Source organism: Acipenser ruthenus, chromosome 8, assembly GCF_902713425.1.
Source record: "Acipenser ruthenus chromosome 8, fAciRut3.2 maternal haplotype, whole genome shotgun sequence".
In the NCBI taxonomy this organism is placed as follows: domain Eukaryota; kingdom Metazoa; phylum Chordata; class Actinopteri; order Acipenseriformes; family Acipenseridae; genus Acipenser; species Acipenser ruthenus.
This window is the reverse complement of record NC_081196.1, coordinates 40,148,862-40,167,821: the sequence shown is the minus strand read 5'-3', so window position 1 is coordinate 40,167,821 and position 18,960 is coordinate 40,148,862. Positions and strand designations below refer to the sequence as shown.

At 37.1% G+C, this 18,960-nt stretch overlaps 1 protein-coding gene across 7 annotated transcripts in view; it reads right to left on the bottom strand.

Annotated features, from left to right (window-relative positions):
• Positions 1-18,960, bottom strand: part of LOC117406915 (protein Shroom2-like) — an 80,904-nt gene that overhangs the window by 35,675 nt on the left and 26,269 nt on the right. For 4 of the 7 annotated variants that reach the window (XM_059028961.1, XM_059028962.1, XM_034011319.3 and 1 more), the window contains exon 2: positions 15,239-15,387. In XM_059028961.1, coding sequence (XP_058884944.1) covers positions 15,239-15,387 — 149 coding nt within the window. Of the gene's footprint in view, positions 1-1,876; positions 2,008-15,238; positions 15,388-18,960 lie in introns of those variants that run through there. The other 3 variants (XM_059028964.1, XM_059028965.1, XM_059028967.1) reach the window with 2 other exon arrangements.

Genomic DNA, 18,960 nt, shown 5'->3' with positions numbered 1-18,960 from the left:
CCCTGAAAAGGTCAGTGCATCTATTCTATCCTGCTTGACATTTAACCCCAAGAGTTTATCCCTCTTTTGTTGCATGGGGCAGACAGAAAACATTTGTTTTAAAATGATTTATTTAGCCTCTGGGTTCCATTCTGGGTTTCTGAGAATAGTTTTTGTCTTACACAAATAGTGGATTTAAAAAAGATTTGCCTGGAAATTTTACCTTTTCATACCTTTTAGGGAATCACTGGTCTTGTACATGTTTCTTGGTCAAAGGCTATGAATGGAAAAACACTTTCATTCCATGTCAATTATACAAACTCATCACAGTGCATTTAAAAAACTCCTGTATCCTGTACTGTACTGCCATTGAATAAACAAACGTACAGCTATTTTAAAGCAACCCGAGGGAGCACACATTCTGCATGCTGTACTCTAGCATCTAGAAAAAGATGACAAAGACTTCACAAAATTTCGTAAGAACGTCCAGTTACCAGCATCCCCAAGGACTTGTCAAGTTATTTCTCTGCCAAATCAGTGCCTTAAGTAGGATTTCATAATGCAAAGAACACAATCTAATAAACCAAGAATAATGTATAAATAGTGCAAACCATTGTGTCCATATGGCATCACTAAATGTGAAATGACTGTATGAAAATAAACCCAACCAATTGGTAGCTTCCAGGACTGTTGTGTTGGAACCTGAGTGACTTAAAGGAATGCAGATCAAAAGACTGAGGGTTTCTGGGGTCGCATGCAAAGTGCTACCGATTTAATCCGATGCAGCTGTGGGGACTGCTAGAGTAAAAAGGCAAAATGACTTAATAGCATTTTCACAGAGAATACAGCTACAATGATTTGGAGAGCAAACATAAACACGATATTAATAACCAACCTCGCATCGTGGAGATGCTTATCAACCAGCTAAAATTTTGGTGGTAACATGTTGGCAATTGTCTTTGACTGGGGTTATCTTGACAGGATGCCCTAGCATTCCTTTCAGTGCTTCACTCTTACTCTAAACATATTATTATATAGATTGACTTGCTATAAACTTTGGGTTATCTACCCATAACATTATGTTTACATTTCCGAATCATGGTAAGTTGCAACTGCCAATGCTCTATGCCAAAGAAGGTTTTGAAGTATAAAATGTATGAGCCCTCGGTAAATGTAGCATTTTACATGTCTACAGTACAGTATTTACATTTCCAGCCTAGTACAGCAGGCCAGCAAGGCCTTTGTATGTAATGTCTGACGATTTAACAAGAGCTGTCATGACAACCTGTTCTGCAAGTGGAATTAACTTGTTTGTTAGGTAGTCAGTTCAGACAAAAATGCAGTATCACATATGCTGTAGGGACTCTGCTTCTCAAAAAAAAAAAGTGTACTTGTCACTACAAACATGTAATTTAACCAGCAAACAAGCTGCTGGAAGAACAAGAGAGTATATTATAGTGGATGGTACACAGAAATAAATATAAAAGCTTAACATGTTTTTAGTCAGCGAGTTACCTGCAGGACTCTACAATGACGATGGACAACACAAACAGAATGTTTACAGTACGTCCCCAAACTCATTTACAGATTATTTACAATTAAACATTAATTGAATTGTGTTGACTATGTATTTTCCAATATGAATACAGCCATTAGCAAACAATTTCCATCAGTATTAGGAAAAGGTACGGTATACCTTTAAATGAAGAAAACAAAATAAAAAATGTTTTCTACACAGCTAATACATTGTGAGAATGAGCTATACCAGATAATAATGACCCCCCCCCCCCCCCCCCTGAAAAAACAGTATTTCAATGAGTTCACAAAGAACAAAAAACATACTAGCCTCATCACCAAGCACTAAATCACCTAAAACAACATATCTGCATGTACATACCACTTCTGTTGTCTAATATAGACTAGGGGGCCATTACTTCCAGATACCACAGTATACCTGCCGTGCAAATAAAGCAGAATTAAACCCCAACCATGTTTCTGTTATCAAATCCAGACTTCTCTTTGATCACCAATATGGCTCCAATATCATCTGTTCTAATGAAAGCTGCAAGTTCACCTAGGCAATGGAATGATCCACATCCTGAAACCTGGGGGGGGAGGATATTTTAATTTGAATGAAATCTAAGTGAACCACACACAAGGTGCAGCAGCAGCAGCACTCAGTAACTAATTTAGTTTGATACAAAGCAGTTTTGTTCCCCTACTGAATTGATTTGTGCTGCCACGGTAGAATATGTTGAATGGCAATTAGTCATGATAATAATAGTGAGCCCTACTTGACTTCCATGTTTTTTTTTTTTTTCCAGGGTTTATCCTCTTCCTGACTAATCTGTCCTTCATAACTGGATTTATCTGCATTCTAGTTGCTAGAGGAAGCGGTACAGATTGATTTGCACACAGTCCATAAATGAATTGTGTTTTGTGCAGTTAGATTTAATTTCAAAAGAATTATGATGATTCAATATATTTTAAATGTACTTTATCAGAAGGTACAACTAAAATATAAGTTTTCATCAAAATGTCTATAGTATTTCTATTTAAGTACTGACATTTGTCCTAAATCATATTGTATTATAATTAACTTATGTCAAAAAATAGATTAGGTGTCCCACTTTTCATTCATTTTGACTGTGGTGTCACAAGGACCTGCTTGACTGAAGCAGTTGAAATTCAGGTTCTGTGTTTCATTTGAAACGTGTGGCCCTGTATCAATCACGTTTTAATAATAATAATAATAATAATAATAATAATAATAATAATAATAATAATAATAATAATAATAATAATAATAATAATAAGTACATCAATAAAAATAAATAAATAAACAAATAAACAAACAAACAAACAAACAAACAAATAAATTACATACAGTACTGGTAATTATGTTTGTCTCCTGAAGTTGTTTCTATTATTTTCTCCAGCCATTGACCGTGCTCAACATCATAATCTGATACTGAACAACAAACCTCAAATGATTCCATTTTGTTACAGGTCTAGCCATCAAATTCTACTCTGGACGTCACTGATGATATGCTAAAGCTAAGCACAGTTTATTCATTTAAAGCATATGTTCTGAAAACCACTAATACTATAGTTTTCATTTTCCTCAATAAATTGTTTACCCAAAATACTAACCCAGTTAAAGGACACAAAAATATTTCTTGGAAAATCTGTTGTTTGTCTTGCATTGTGTGATTATTGTGTTTCTGTTCATTGTTCTGAGAAACCGGTATTTACTTTGATTAGTCTCGTCATTGACTGCTTCTTCTCTGCAGTGTCCCCGAAGGCATGGAGTCACCTAATGCTCAAATATCCTTTGAGTTGAGTTGAGATGACAGTCACTGATTTGCACAATGCAAGCCATGGCCTTACTATGTATTGTATTACTATTGTATTTTGACTGCGAACACAAAGCTAGCCAACAATCTCAATTTCAATTGATGAGTTTAAATTTTGTGTATATGTTAACATATCGTGTACACAAAAGTAGGGAACAGATATGCCTGGCCATTGTCCATTACCTCCAAAGGAAAATGATAGTATGGTAAGTTCCAAACCAGCTTTAGTGGTACTCAAGTACAGAAGAATCAAATAATTTTCATTGCCCATTTCCAACCATATTTTTCTCTCCAATTACAATGTATTTTTTGTAAAACTGCATTAAATTTCAACAGGAATAATAATCTATGTATTTAAACATTGGTAAACAATGCACTTGACCACCAGCAATGACAAAATAATGTAAACACTTATGATGAAAGCTTCTGCAACAATGGGCCCTATTTTAAAAACTTGAAAGATTGTTTTAAGTAATGTTTGGTGAAGGACAGTTTTTTTTTTTTAGCCCATTTTGAATAATTAAATCCAGCCTGATATTCTCTAAACCTTGTTCATCTGCTTTAGAGGTGGTATATTAGCTTCTTTTCGTTTATCAAAGCACTGTTTTAGCAAACTAAGAGAACGTTTACTGAAACTCTTCAAAAAGTCATTAAATGCATTCTTTAAAAACAGTCCTTCACTAAGTTTCTTTTGTTTTCTTCTTTCTTTTTTCCCAGCTGTTTGGATTTCCAGTCATTTTAATATTATGTGAGTACATAGCAGTTTCTACACTGTACTGCTGTGGATTTAACAATTATTGTAAAACTGAATTATATTCTGAGTTAAAAAAAAAAACAAAACAAAAAAAAAACACACATCATGGCCTCTCAAAGTTATGTTTTATACATGTACTTTTCTAAACTGTTTACGTCTGAACTATTCTCTAAATAACTTTCATGTTTAATAAATACATCTTCTTCCATATTCCCCAAGGATTTGGGAAAAGATTAACTCTGCTGTGATCCAGGCTTGTAACTGGTGGACACTCCTGTCCAAGTAACAGAGCAGCTTGATTTATATTTCAGATAGTGAGGCTTCCCTCTAGTGGCTAATAAGAGTTATTGCATGTAACCCCAGATACAGAACTTACAGCGCTGTTAACATGCATTTTAAATTTACAGCACAAGACACAACTTTAACAAAAACGCACATTGTTAAAACCCATACACAAATAGTTTACTCTGAAATGCATACTGGCTGAATGGGTATAAATAAATGGTTAACTATATAATACTGAAGGAGTACTATAGGTGTGGTTCTGTAACCGTACATTTGAATAAACGCGTTATCTCTTGCTAGATTTACATGCACGGAGAACAGATCCCTTTACAATCAATACTTTAATTAGTCAGGAAGCACAATGAAACATGTAAAATCAACAAAATACCAGACAACATTCTGGCAACTGTTTAAGCAACTTGTTTTCTGGGACATTTTCAAACAATTTTAACATTGTTACTCAAACCAAGATTGTTTAGATAGTGTGTACTGAACTGTTCAAATGACAAATAGGGCTTAAAGATGTCATCAATAACAAGTTACTTCAAAACTAGAGAGAGAAAGTTGCCAAGAAGCTGCCTGGTGTTATATGGGCTTAACAGTTAAATACACAAATGATTCTGGGCTTTTTTTTTCTTCTTTTTACTGCTTTTATGTTATAAAACAGCATTCTTCTGGGAATATTATTGTATATAAAATGATAATTAGCTGTTTGAACATTTTCTTTTTTGCGCTCGTGAGCTGTAAGCTACAGTTTATTTACTTGTGACTAACCGTGCCAGCAGAACACATTCTGCAGGGTATATCGATGGTCAACTAAACAGCCAATGCAAGGACTGTTTAACAAACTTGGTCACCGCCCCTTCTCAGAAGTAATGACTGCAACGTGTCATTTTAGCAGGCAAATCCACAGCAACACCAGCCTGGTTTGCATACCATCTCCCTCACGGCACAGCAGAATAAACACAAACTAGAAAGCAGCTTGTATTCTGATCCGCTGTAACCAAATTCCAGCACATTCCCAGCTTAAAGACCGAAACACAATGCAGACCTACTGTACCGGGTACAATCAATTATTCATTCTTCCCCTCCTACTAGTTACAAAGTAAAACAGGACTTCATTAACTGAACATGCTGAAATCAGATCTTTCCAGGAGATTCACCTCTGGCCTGGGACACAAAGCAATGACTTTAACCATACATTATTACATGCAACTGAAAAAATATATAGAAGGAGAAGCTAGGTGGTGCAGAGTTGATACAATAGCCTTTTATATGACTCCTAATAGTTAAACGCATCTTGAGGTTGTGCCACACTAACTGTGACAATATGAGAATATTCCTAAGTTCGAGAGCTGGACTGCCAGTACACCAGGAAAACAGAGACTTCTGGATTGGATAATTGAGGAGTGAGTGCAGCCTTATTTCTTGAAATCACTGAGGTCTTAATGGTCCCCAGGAATAGGAAGAGATTGGTATGTGGACCAACAGAAATGTAAAATACATTAGTGTACGGCATATCTTCTCGCTTATCTTCTCGCTTAACTAAACTTTACATTGCTTTTACGTCACAAAGGACAGGCAGGACTGTGGGAAAAGGTTACAAACTTTTTTTAAGTACATAAAGAGGATTTGTGTCACACTTGGAAAAGCTCAATATCATTTTATCAGCATGGGAAAATACCAAATTAAAACAGAAAAAAACAAACAAAACACAATGAAACCAGAACAAACATTCAAATGAACTTTATTTTGCTCTTACCACCTCCCAACCACTAGATGGCCCCAGTTGTTGTCTTGTACAGCACTGTAATGCATTCAAGCATTTTCCTTTACAAATAAAATATATTAATTTGCTATAATTTTTTGAGAACTAAATGTGTACTTATGTATGTTAGAGCAACTGATCACAAAAATGACATAAAAATTAGATCAGGAACTAGAAAACCGCTAATTACAATCTGCCACTTAATTTACCAGACCTCACAGTAATGGTTCCAAAATATACAGTACCACTTCTCTTACTGCCTGTTTTACACCAGAAAACATGAAGTTTAAGTCACAAAGGTGGAATGTGAGGTTTCCAATAAAGCCTGTGAACTCATGAAATCATTGTTTATAGATGGAGGCCTGTGTCCTATTACAATGATAAAATGCGGAGCTGTGTGTGTGCAGGAATGCAAGACTCCTTATCAATCAATGAACGAGACAGAGAGAAGAGAGGTATGAAACATGCCGATGTATGTATGTGTGCATGTGTGCATTAGTCTGCGATAAAAACTTATGAAAATTAAAGGGTACATAAGGACCTTTTTTTTATTTTATTGTGTTACATGTGCCCATGTGTTGCTACAACTGTTTACATAAGGTGTGTGTATTGTTTTAATTTTTTTTTTTTTTTTTTTACATTGACCACTCTTTAAACTTAAATTGCATTCCCTGCCTCAAGATGGCTTCCCATGTACCTGCATCGACCTCTCAGAACTACATTTCCCATCATCCTTCTGCTCACTGGTAAATCCATCTCAGTTACATATGTGAGCAGGAGAATGATGGGAAATGTAGTTCTGAGAGGTCCATGCGGGTACATGGGAAGCCATCTTGAGGCAGGGAATGCAATTTAAAAGTTAAAAGAGTGGTCAACCCTATGCCTGAGCAACACTGAAAGGTACAGAACTTTGTCGACTGTCTAGCTTGTTTATATCAAACAAAGGTAGCTTCAGCTGCAGTTATTTTCGCTTTGTTTTGGCCAAAGCTACCCAATTTAATGTGTAATAAGAACACAAAAACACATTTTCAGCTAACTTGTGAAGCGATCTTACTTTAATGCAGCTCTGCCAGGCTCTGGTGGTTTGGAAGACCCGAGAAGCAGCTCAGATTCCAGCCAAACTCAATGCTCTTCACCAGCCGTGTAAACACCCAGTGGAAAAACCACAAGAACATTATATTTACTGCACTGTAAGAAAATGCTGGCCACTTACAGCCACTTTCCGATACCTTTCCCCTCTGTGCTGTTGTTTTAAACTCCAGCTATTCCAAGACAAACCAGTAGATTTCTAAACCAAAGTAAATAAGCTTTCCACAGCTATGGAGAGTGTGACCAGTAAACTGTGACAGAGCTTTAGTGCAACCATAATGTGTATTTAAAAAACAAATAGTTATAAATATAAATTCAACTGGCTTGTCTCACTGTCAGAATAGCTACGCTGTCCTTTTCATCCACTAGTCTTCCGTATAACACTTGCTTAAAATAAAGTGCTTTGGATATCCGTCTCTGTAAATAGACAAATAAAGCCTGGCTGGGTTCTATGCTTGCCTGTGGTACTGTCTAGTTAATATGTATTCCAAGCCAAGGCTTGGCCCTGAATGACAACACTTCTCTTAACAAGAACCAAAAACGGTCTTTTCACCAGAAGGTTAATAACTGGTTTGGTCAATCCATTGGGATTAACAATACTTAAGACCTGACACATAACTGGATTCAGCACATATTTCAACTGTGCCACACATTACAGTGGTTTCTTGTTATTGTTTTTTCCTTGCAGAAAGGGAACAATCTAGGATTTCTGAGTCCCAGTACAAAATGAGGTGTAAAACTCTGGAGAAATTAGCCTTTAAAATAGAAGTTGAGCAAACCGGCTTGTGTCAACTGTTGCTCTTGAAAGGTCGTTTTAACAATTCAGATGGTTAAGCCTCAAAGCTCAAGGGTCACTGGCTCCGGTTTCTTCATAAATGGAGCTCAGGCAATGCACCAGATTGCTTGTTATCATGCCGAAGTAAAATGTTTTATTAGCTAAGCTCCAAGAACAGCTTGAATTTTATTGTGTCCAGGATGAAAAGCGAATGTGGTATTTTCATGTTTTATTCCCTACATGCTAGGAATAAACTTTATCAACAAAAACATCAAAAAGTTAACATATGTTTAAATACAAGATCTAGTGCTATAATTTATTTATTTTTTCCCTAAGCTTAAGGTTTTGTTCTAATGCATACAACATTTGAAATATTTACTGGTTTCCATAATCATAAATTGTATAGACATATTTATTCTTAGCCTGTGTGATTTGGAATGTCACGTCCCATAGGACCACATTGCAAATTTGATTGCATTATTCAATTTGCAGGCTGAGGTAAAGTAAAATAAGATCAAAATAAAATGATTGCTAAGGATACTGAAATATGCTTTTGAATCTGTACAGTATATTGGGAATAACAAATTGAAATCAATAAAAACTTAATATGTTAAGTCTCAATAAATATTATAATATCACACTTGCAAATAAAACCATTTAAAAAATGTTTTTAGCACTTGGTTTTGTTATTGAAGTTCAGTACATTTTTAACAATTTGTTTTAAAAAACAGCATTTAAAACAAAACAAAAAAAATGTTATCGGTTCAAGTAGCACTACAGTACACTGAATAGATTTGTTTTAAATTCAAGAGCAGGAGCGGTGCTTTTAAATCAAACTGTGTCATGACCAGTTATGCTAGACTTAATTTATTTTCACATCAGCCTGGAGGCAGTATCATCGATTAGGTTTTGTTTTGAAGAGCTATCCGCTGAGGAATGCAGTTTTTGTCTTCATCTCTCTCAGGCACTCAGGAATGGCAGCTTGCAGACCCCGTGTCAATCTCTCCATTCAGTCATCTCGCTGCCCATGCCTTCTGCACCCAGTGACTCACCATCAACTAACAGTTTCTTGAAAATGCTATTTATCGTCCCAGCAATAACAGTGATGACAAGTCGATGTTTTAACAAAAGCTACGACAGCGAAACAAAAGCTACATATAAACAGAAATTGCTCTGTCCATAACGTTATGCCAGAAGACATACCCTTAAAACCCTTATATCCTCAAGTGTGCTCCAGAATTTCTTGTGTACTTGCTGAATATGAACAGAGGACCTGATTACTAAACTAAAAGTGCAATGTCAGTAAAAACAAAGTAGAAAATGATAAAAGGCCTGAAATGCTGGGAAAGATACTAGAAATCATTTATGAGAAAATCAACTGAATCACTGTTAAAGATTCTACAGAAGTCATCCTGCGCATGACAGAATTCTGCTTAATAAGCAACAACTACATATTATTATTATTATTATATATTTCTTAGCAGACACCCTTATCCAGAGTGACTTACAAGATATCACATTATTTTTACATACAATTACCTATTTATACAGTTGGGTTCTTACTGGAGCAATCTAGATAAAGTACCTTGCTCAAGGGTACAGCAGCAGTGTCCCCCACATGGGATTGAACCCACGACCCTCCGGTCAAGAGTACAGAGCCCTAACCACTACTCCACAATGCTGCCCCAATTATGCTTAATAGTACAGTCTTAGTTTTCTTTTTATTTAGAATAGTAAGCCACGTCTAGGGTTTCTCTTATAGCCTTTACAGTCCTCTCGCCAAAACCCTACAAACCCGTCACCTTCACTCAATGTATTCCTTATAGAATAGCATTAAGAACTCCCCCATCACTCTACTCACGCACAACAGACATCTGTTCTAATTTCTGTGACTACAAATGTGTTGACAGAACACAGGATGCTGAACCAGCATAGGCATAGTTTAGTGTAACTTACCTGCTGAGAAGTGCTTTAAGTACATAAACAAAAATGATATGCTGTACTAAACCTGACAACTACTAGCCCTCTCTTCCACTATGAGCGGTATTGTGCCATAATACAAGAGAGTTGTACTAAGACTCAGGACTCATCTAACGACTGCTCCAGAGAAACCATGGCAACTACATCAGTACGAGTGGAACTTCGACTGGCTTCAGCAGCATTGCCACCGTGATAGATCACAGACAAGCTATGAGGTAAACATTGTCACAGCAATAACATTGGACAGCACACCAAAAATCTGAAAGCAAGTGGTTATGAACTCTAAAGAATTTACATGAAGCAGTTGTCAATATACTCTAAAAACGCAGGTGAGCATGTGAACCTTGGGAAACGTTACACATTTACAAAAAACTATTCTGTGTCAAAAGGAAAGAGTTCCATAGCTCTTCAATATCAAGGATAGTCCTTTTGAGATTAGTAGTAGCTAAAAATCAAACATGTTAAACTTAATTACATCTCAAATTGAATAAATGTGCCTTTTTTAAAAGAACACACTGTGCTTGGTTTTCTTCCTGTTTACAGCAGGATACAGAACATTCCTGGACATTATCTAAACGCAAGTTGACTCTCACTTGGGTCGACTACCTGCTCAGAATTATTCTTTTTTTTTGTAAAGCACACTAAAGCTAATACAAATCTGGCTAAATCTCCCTCCTGGCTTTTATTACAATAAAGATGCATTGTTTGGATTGTTGGTTATACAGCCTCCAAAAACAGCAACTCTGTACAAAATAATAATAGAACAGATCTTTTTGCTCACGCATTACAGTGGAATGTCGCATATCCAACCGTCACATAACCGCCCTGATCAATTAACCGCTTGGCTAAATAAATAAATAAACAAACACATATTAAAAGTAGGCTACGAGAGTAATGGCATTGGCAGCAAATGCAGCTTCCGCGATGGCAATGGAAAGTTATAGCAATCAGCCTTTTGGTGCATTCCCCTTTAAGAGAGGCGGGCTGTGTGCGTGTGTCAGTCGGCTGCGTGTAGATGTGATATTTCAATACACCAGTCGAGAAAGCTTTTTTTTATGCAATGTGTTTATATAATGGAGCGCACGCTTGCAGATTTTGACAGATTGTTGCTGTAGCTTTTAAATGCATTTGATTTAAACAAAGCAAGCTCCATACCGGCCGTTTGTTTAAAATAGCCAAAGCAATATTCAAACTGAGCTGCTTATCGGCTGTAGGCAATATCAAGAAATAGCACAAAGTACCGTGACAGAGATAATTAAGAAAGGAGAACCAGGGAGGCAGGGACTTCTAGAGTTAAGAAAGAAGCCATCAGTTGCAGGTTACTGTACATTTACCGTTTGTTTTGGGTTTTTTTTAAAAAAAAAAAAGCTTTACGTGGAGATGGCTTATAGCAAACCGCATATCTACACTGTGTATTTGTAGCCTAATTAATCTTGTCTACGTTTGCTTACTTTTAAAGCAAAAAATGTCCCCATGTTTAAAGCGGTTTGCGTGTTGTTTTTGTTCACTAACCTCGTTATTTCAAACTTTGATAATCATAATCGATAATCCTTTAGCCATCATTTAGTTTTCAAGTAAATGTATCCTGCCAACACAAACTACAGAGTCACTTCCTGTGCAACAGGTATTTGGACCCCACTTTGTTCTATAAGTAGCACAGAAAATTTGTGAGAGCCTCAAGTGGGGCCCTAATACCTGCTGCACAGGAAGTGAATCTACATGATAAATCAGCTTCATCTTAGTCAAAGTAAAAATAAAAGTCAAGTAAACTGATGAATGGGGTTGGGAAAGAAAGAGGGGGGGTTGTTATGAAAGAAAAAGGTCTGACAGTTGACCCGAGACCGGGGCTAGTTACCTGGTCAACGGTGTTCAATGGAATTATTTTTTCAAAGCTGCACTGGCAGTCTGCTGTTTTGAGTGGAGTCATTTTTCCTAGAACTCTTAAGAGCCATGTTGCCATGTTGAAAGAACGAATGCACTGTACTGCCTTTCCTAGCTCAGGATTGAATGGTTTAATACAAGTGCTGGACAAGCCTTTGAACCCTAGCTGCTAATATATCTACTCTACTGGCACGGTGTGAAAAGTGTGACGAGATATCTTTAAATCATATCAGTCACTTAATAATCGTGAATTACAAAGCAGCTGTACCTATGGCCTAGATTTTGCTACTCACAATTTGTGCTCATGAATGCTAAAACAAAGTCCACTAAGATTAAGTAGTTCCCAGTACAGTACTTCAGAGCACTACCCTGTACTAATCAGCAGCCTTGACCTTCACTGGTCGATTCAGGGCAGTGTATCGAGGATTTCAAGGTTACCATTAACATAACTTTTAAGAGAGAAATGGTAAATCTTTGTTTCTGCAGTTATAATTTTCTTTTAAACTGGCCCCTGCCACTATTGAAAGAGTGAAAACCTCATTTGGGTTTGCTGTCCTTTTTTTGCATTCATTTTTCCTTTCCAGTCCCCTATAGGTTTGATAAGTCACCTCATGCAAAATGAGATGCAGTCTGACATTATGATTATTTATTTATTTTTATTTTCCCCCACGGTAACCAGGTAACCTGGATACAGCTGAAAGCATTTTAAAGGCCCCTTTTTCTTTTTATCAAAATGCAAATAAAAACTCATACAAATCGACTAAAAAACAGCTCAGAGTGCTGCTTTGAATATAACTTGTTCAGGGCTTAACTGGGCTTCTTCTACAGAACCGGCTTGTCATCTAAAATATGCTGGGTCTAAAACAAACAGAAATAACAGCAAAGGATAAGCAAGGCATCATTTTATAATGACTTGTGAAAGCTGACATGCTTCCTTCTAATGTACTCTTGCTCTGCTTAATTGTTGCACCTTCTGTTAACTCCAAAAATACACTTTGTTACTGTCCAGTTTCTTTACATCACACACAAATCAAATCAAAAAGTCGTAACCTCACTGTGTTGTCACATTTTTTCAGACCCATTTTCTTAATATTCTTAGTGCATCTTTTACACTGTGGCAGCCTGTTCTGAAATTACCACACTAAAGGCAGATACATTCAAATAAGCAAACAAAAACACAACAAAGAACACAACAAAGAATATGGCCTTGTCTATAACCTGTGAAGGCATTGGTACCTAAAACTGACAGGCGAGGGTAGAGACTTCATCTTGTAATTTATAAATGTCTTCTGCTGGAGGATAATGACTACCTCAACACCAGAACCTGAAATAAGGACCTCGCTATGAGGAAAGGAAGAGTAGGCAGGTATAATGAAAAGATGAGAACAACTATATCCAAAAAATGTTTTGTGTTGTGACCTAGATGCACATTGTGTACAGGAACCACAGCGTGGTAGCTATAGGCTTTCCACACTATTACTGTACTTCCCTCCATTGTGGCCAAGTAATGACCTACCAGCACTTTATCTTCGTGCTAATCTGGATCGCATGCCATTTCGGGACATTGGATGATTCTGCAGGGGAGCGTAGAGTGTAATTATGGCATTCTACTTGTGGTACCTACCCTCCCACCTTTAGAACAGCCATGACTGAGATCATGCAACTGCTTGACTACTGCAGCACACAGTCCAGTTCAAGAGCCACGCAATCCTTAAAAGGGAAATAAACAAAAGCGTTCTGGATCAAACCGCTGACCTGAGATATATTGCTCTGTTGTCAGCCTGCGGTAAAGCACAATCCCTGGCAGATTGTACAGATCACAAACGGGAACAGGAAATTCCTGCATTCCTCCCCCTTCACATTATTAATCCAAGACCATGAGGGTTAACATTTTACAGCTTAAATGTTAGTACCTTTATTTATCTTGCCCTTTTGTGAGATATTCACGTAATCTGCTAGAAATAGAGCGAAACCTGCCTTTTTCATTAGTTTTGGTTTTGTCTTTTATGAACCTTTTGCTCTCTCAGCTGAAATGAAATGTAAATTAATTAAATATGTAATTTATTCCACATGCTTGAGGCCTTTTCTCCAGAAGCTTGAAGTAATGCCCCTACACTTGACAATAAATAAGCAACCAGTTTTGTTCTCCAGCAGAAAAAAACAAAATTGCTATAAAAATCTAAAACTAACCAAATATAAAATGTGCTATCTTCTCTTCAATGACACATCTGTATTGAGAACTGACAAACTTACACACCAATAACTGCTGTCTAAAAATAATAATAATCTTTATTTGTGTATACAACAACGTCTCACCCGAAAGACGGAGCACAAGGAGGCTAAGTGACTTGCTCAGGGTCACACAATGACTCCTTGGCTGAGCTGGGATTTGAACCGGGGGCCTCCTGGTTACAAGCCTGTTTCTTTAACCACTGGACCACACAGCCTCCTATAAAAAGGTTTTGTTTGTTTAATGCTTGACCTTGGTTTTAAATGTACTGTCGTCTGTGCCACTGCTGCTTCTAGACCACTGCTGGGCCTAAATATTAACTTTTTAGGTCCAGATGTAAACTTCATAACAGTGTACAAGTTAAAACTTAGCATTAGCAAACTACAGAGCAAACAACAGCTTTCAATCTCCCACGGAGTCAGTTAGTCACATTGAAAAGAGCGATGCATACCTTTTTGATTACTCCCATAAAACTGAAGGTTAATGGACAAATCCTAATTGGGGATTTCAATTAAATGTCCTTTGGAAATGTTAACAAGGTCATAAATGTAAAACAATTTTAAAAGAAATTGATTTGACCAGCCAAATGTTATGTGCGTGAGAGCCAACCAGGACTTAAACAACGGCTTAAACACTAAGTATTGTAGTTAAGTAGTTTCAAATAAGACCAGCTGTACACAAGTCTAATTCTCTTTGGCATATAACACATTTTCACCAACATCCTCGTCGGCTGTAATACACAAATGTGCTGTATGAGAACTACCCAAATAGCATTATATTACAAGTCAACAAAATGTGACTTTTCAGACATTAAAAACTACATTTGCATACTGTAAAAGTGATGTTTGATTGTAGGACAGTTGCACTTTTAATGTCATTATTCCATAACCTTAAACATATTAGAAATAAATGGTATGAGCAAGGTTTGTTTTATTCTAAAGAATGACAGTATGCCAGGATTCAAAAGATTACATGCTTCCCTTCCAAGGGCTCCTCTTGGTATCATCCAGGATCACTTTAAATGCGGAAGCATTTGGATATGGAACCATACAGGCATCCCCACTCTAGTGACTGTATTGCTGTACCACCTGCCCTTGTTTAAAGCGAGCAGCCGTTTCTTCACCAGACCTCAGGTCCCTACCTTTTGACCACGAGCGTCAACAACTTGTGGGAGCCCTTCACCAGACAGATGGCCTCTTGCCTGTATCCGGTCAGGAACTCGTTGATGCTGACAATCTCATCCCCGGCCTGGAGCTTCCCTGCTGCTGCAGCCTTACTGCCTTCCTCGATCTAGAACAGAACAAGACATGGGCACACGTGAGGAAATACACTTGCACACACGCAGACAGGCTTAGACGTGTTCCCACAGAGACACACACCCTTACCCTTCTGAAAGGTGCAAAATAAACAAATCTGCCACGAAAACACATTTCTTCAATTTTATTTGATAGAAAACCAAAGATCAACACCCAAATTCTTAAACAACACACAAATTGCCGTGGATTAGAAAACACAACAGACGTTGGAAAAAGACACACATTTTGTGTCTAATTCCTGGAAGATGTGTAAGGTGTATAGGACTTTTACTGTGAAAAGTTAATGATGAACCACAATACCATTTGTCTCAAGCCAGGTATAAAAGAGGAGTTTTGTCTGACGGGGCATGTATTGGGAACCAAAATGTGACTGTACAGCTTAAGGTGATGTTGTCCCCACTTGATCTTTTAAGCTCTCATCATACCAGCTTCTCCTACAGTTACCGTTCTACTTCAGAGGTGTACGCAGACACTATAGCTAAACCAGTGCAGGACAAGAAAGTGCCACATAATTTAACTGGCCATCAGAAAATTACTTTAATTCTCTCCCACAGTAGGGGGCTGAACAGTGGTTTGGCCTTATTTTAAAAATCAGAACAAGAAAAAAAGAGTGTGAGAGACAGAAAGGATTACCAAATAAGGAGAAAGTCATAATTAAAAGGACAATGGTGATAATCTTTATAAGACAATGTAACATGTATTTATTACCCAATCTCAATCAACACATTAGGTAATTTAAAAAAGCCTGGATCCATGTTGATAAATGACTTGACAGCCGCATACAATAGAACATCTATATCACTACTGCTTAGATCATTAATATACTGCCCTTTGTGTATGCAAGTTCAGTGCCCTGTATTTTAAGAGAAGGTGAAATAACAGGGAGAGCATTACTGTAAGTGTATTATTTAAAACTTGTTTTGTGTCACCATTAAAATCAAGGTAACAGACCCCACAATGTGTCTTCAGCAATATTGCACACAATCTACTGCGTGTGCAATAATATGCTTGATTTGTCTTCTCGGAAACTTGCATGCTTTGTTGGATAGGCACCTGTATAAACACAATAACTAGAAAGCTACTGTACTGTACGAGGGGAAATGATAACAGCTTCCCACTCATAGCTTTTTTCCCCTGCACAAGAGTCTATAATTATCTTTCCCAGGCAATAAATAAAGCAATGCGTGGTCAACACAGAACAATACTTATTGTGGGGTGATTACGCCATTCTGTTCCCACATTAACTGTGTCAGACAATACCTGATAATGCCCAGGCAGTGCATGGAGCAAAAAATGTTAATCCTTTAAAAGGTCCTTATGAACGGATTAAAAATCTTGATATGAAAACCATCAAAGGCCATTTTAAATGGCTACAAAAAATGCTCAAGACATTGTTTAGAATTTAAGTCGTTTTAAAGGGTACATAAGGACCTTTTTATTTTATTGTGTTACACGTTCCCATGTGTTGCTACAACTGTTTACGTAAGGTGTGTGGTGTTTAAATTATTATAATTTTTTTTTTACATTTTGACCACTTTTTTTAACTTTTAAATTGCACTCCCTGCCTCAAGTGGTGTGTTTACACTGGCTGTTTTTAGGACGGCTTTGGGCCATCTCAGGTCTTTTTTCTGAGTGTAAACGCACACGGTCGACTCTCAGCTGTCCTAAAAATGGCAAACTAAAGACGTGGCTCAGTGCCAGCTTAGATGCGTCCGAAAGGCAGTGTAAACTCACCCGACTTTAGGATGGCTCACGCACGACGTGAGTGCCACTCGGCTCCTCCCCCACGGAATCTAAACAGGAAGAAGCTGCAGTGCCGTTGCAGAGTCACAGAAAGAGAAGAACGACTTGAGACACAACCGTCCTGAATATTTGAATTTATTAACTGTTTATATTGGGGCGTATTTGTAAATATCTACGTTTTACGGGAATGCAATTTAAAAGTTTAAAGAAGTGGTCAAAATGTTAAACAAAAAAAGAAACACACACACCTTATGTAAACAGTTGTAGCAACACATGGGAACATGTAACACAATAAAATAAAAAGGTCCCCTAGAAAAATTCGACATACATTTCAACATACAGTAGTACATTCTATCACTTTTAAAACATATGGTATGGCTTCAAAAATTACATTATAGTCCAAAACTGAAATAGTAAAGACCAGTACGTTTGTATACATGTACCTTATGCTTCTTAGTTTGTAATTATTGAAAGCTGAGGAAATTAAATTCACTTTGCCTCCTAATGTCCTTTGGCAATCTGGTCTATTTTTTAATATACTGATAGAAAACAAATAAATAATAAGAGTGAAAAAGCCTGGTTCACTACACTGAGTTATGCAGGCATTTACAACTACCTCACCCCATTACAATAATGATACAAAACCTTTTTAGTGCATGTTGACGAGAACCCCCTTCATGTTATAGTGGATCCCAGTGCACAGTATGAATGACAAGACCCCCCCAGCATGCTTTTCTATGGCTGATTTTGATTCAGTGAATCTTTTTTATCCAACCACTACATTAAAGAATCACTTCCAGTGCACATTTCAGCACATTGGATTTTATATAGGACCCAAATACCTCCCGCACAGGAAGTGAATACACAAATGGGCGGGAGTCAAAATAATTAAAGACGAAATAATGAAATAACAAAAATGGAAGTTTGTTGTGCCAGAGAGAGGCAAGACTACATGTTGGTTATTTCCCCTTTAAATTGAATTCACTTAAAATGAGGCGATAGATTATTTTGCAAGCATGTGGGACACAGCAGCCTTTAAACCCAGCGTGGTTTTAGTGCTCCAGTCATTCCAAAGCAGTTACTTCATCAAATGCAGGTAGTTGGAACACAGTTTGCACCAGCTTAATGAAATCTTAATTGCATTTAATTGAATATTTTTTATAAAATTTTATAGCAAATTCAAAAAAATTCAAATGCAACCCAATTGTGGTGCATGAACAGATGGTCATTAATAACAGTGTTAATTACAGGTTTAGTTATTCACAGACAGATTGTCAGCAATGACACACAGATATGCTTAGCTACTGTACTACGCTATTGCCCTGTCATACAGTGCAATCAGATGTGAACATGAAAAGTAATACAAGGAGGCTGGATTTGGCTAAATCCCAGCGGGTACTTTTAGTTTAGTTTCAAATATATTATTCTTATGTTCTGACAGATACTGAATGTACTGCATTGAATCATGATGTGAACTGATGCATATGACTAACAGGTAAAAGTCTGGTCTTGTTAAATCTGTTGTAATAAACTTGTATAAATAGTAAAACAAACTAGTACAATTCTTTACTGAACAAATTCAACCACAGGCAGAGTGATTATTTTGTCAAACAGAAGCAAACACTAAAAGCCACAAGCAGAAGTTTTTGTTTTGTTTTGTTTTTTTTCTGTTTAAAAGAACAAGAACGCATAGCAATAGAACCCACAAAAGCAAAAATTCCACAAGGATCAAAGGACAACCAGCCATTCCACTCAACCACACATCTCCCACTGCTCATATTAAAAGGAGACCAAATGCTCCAGA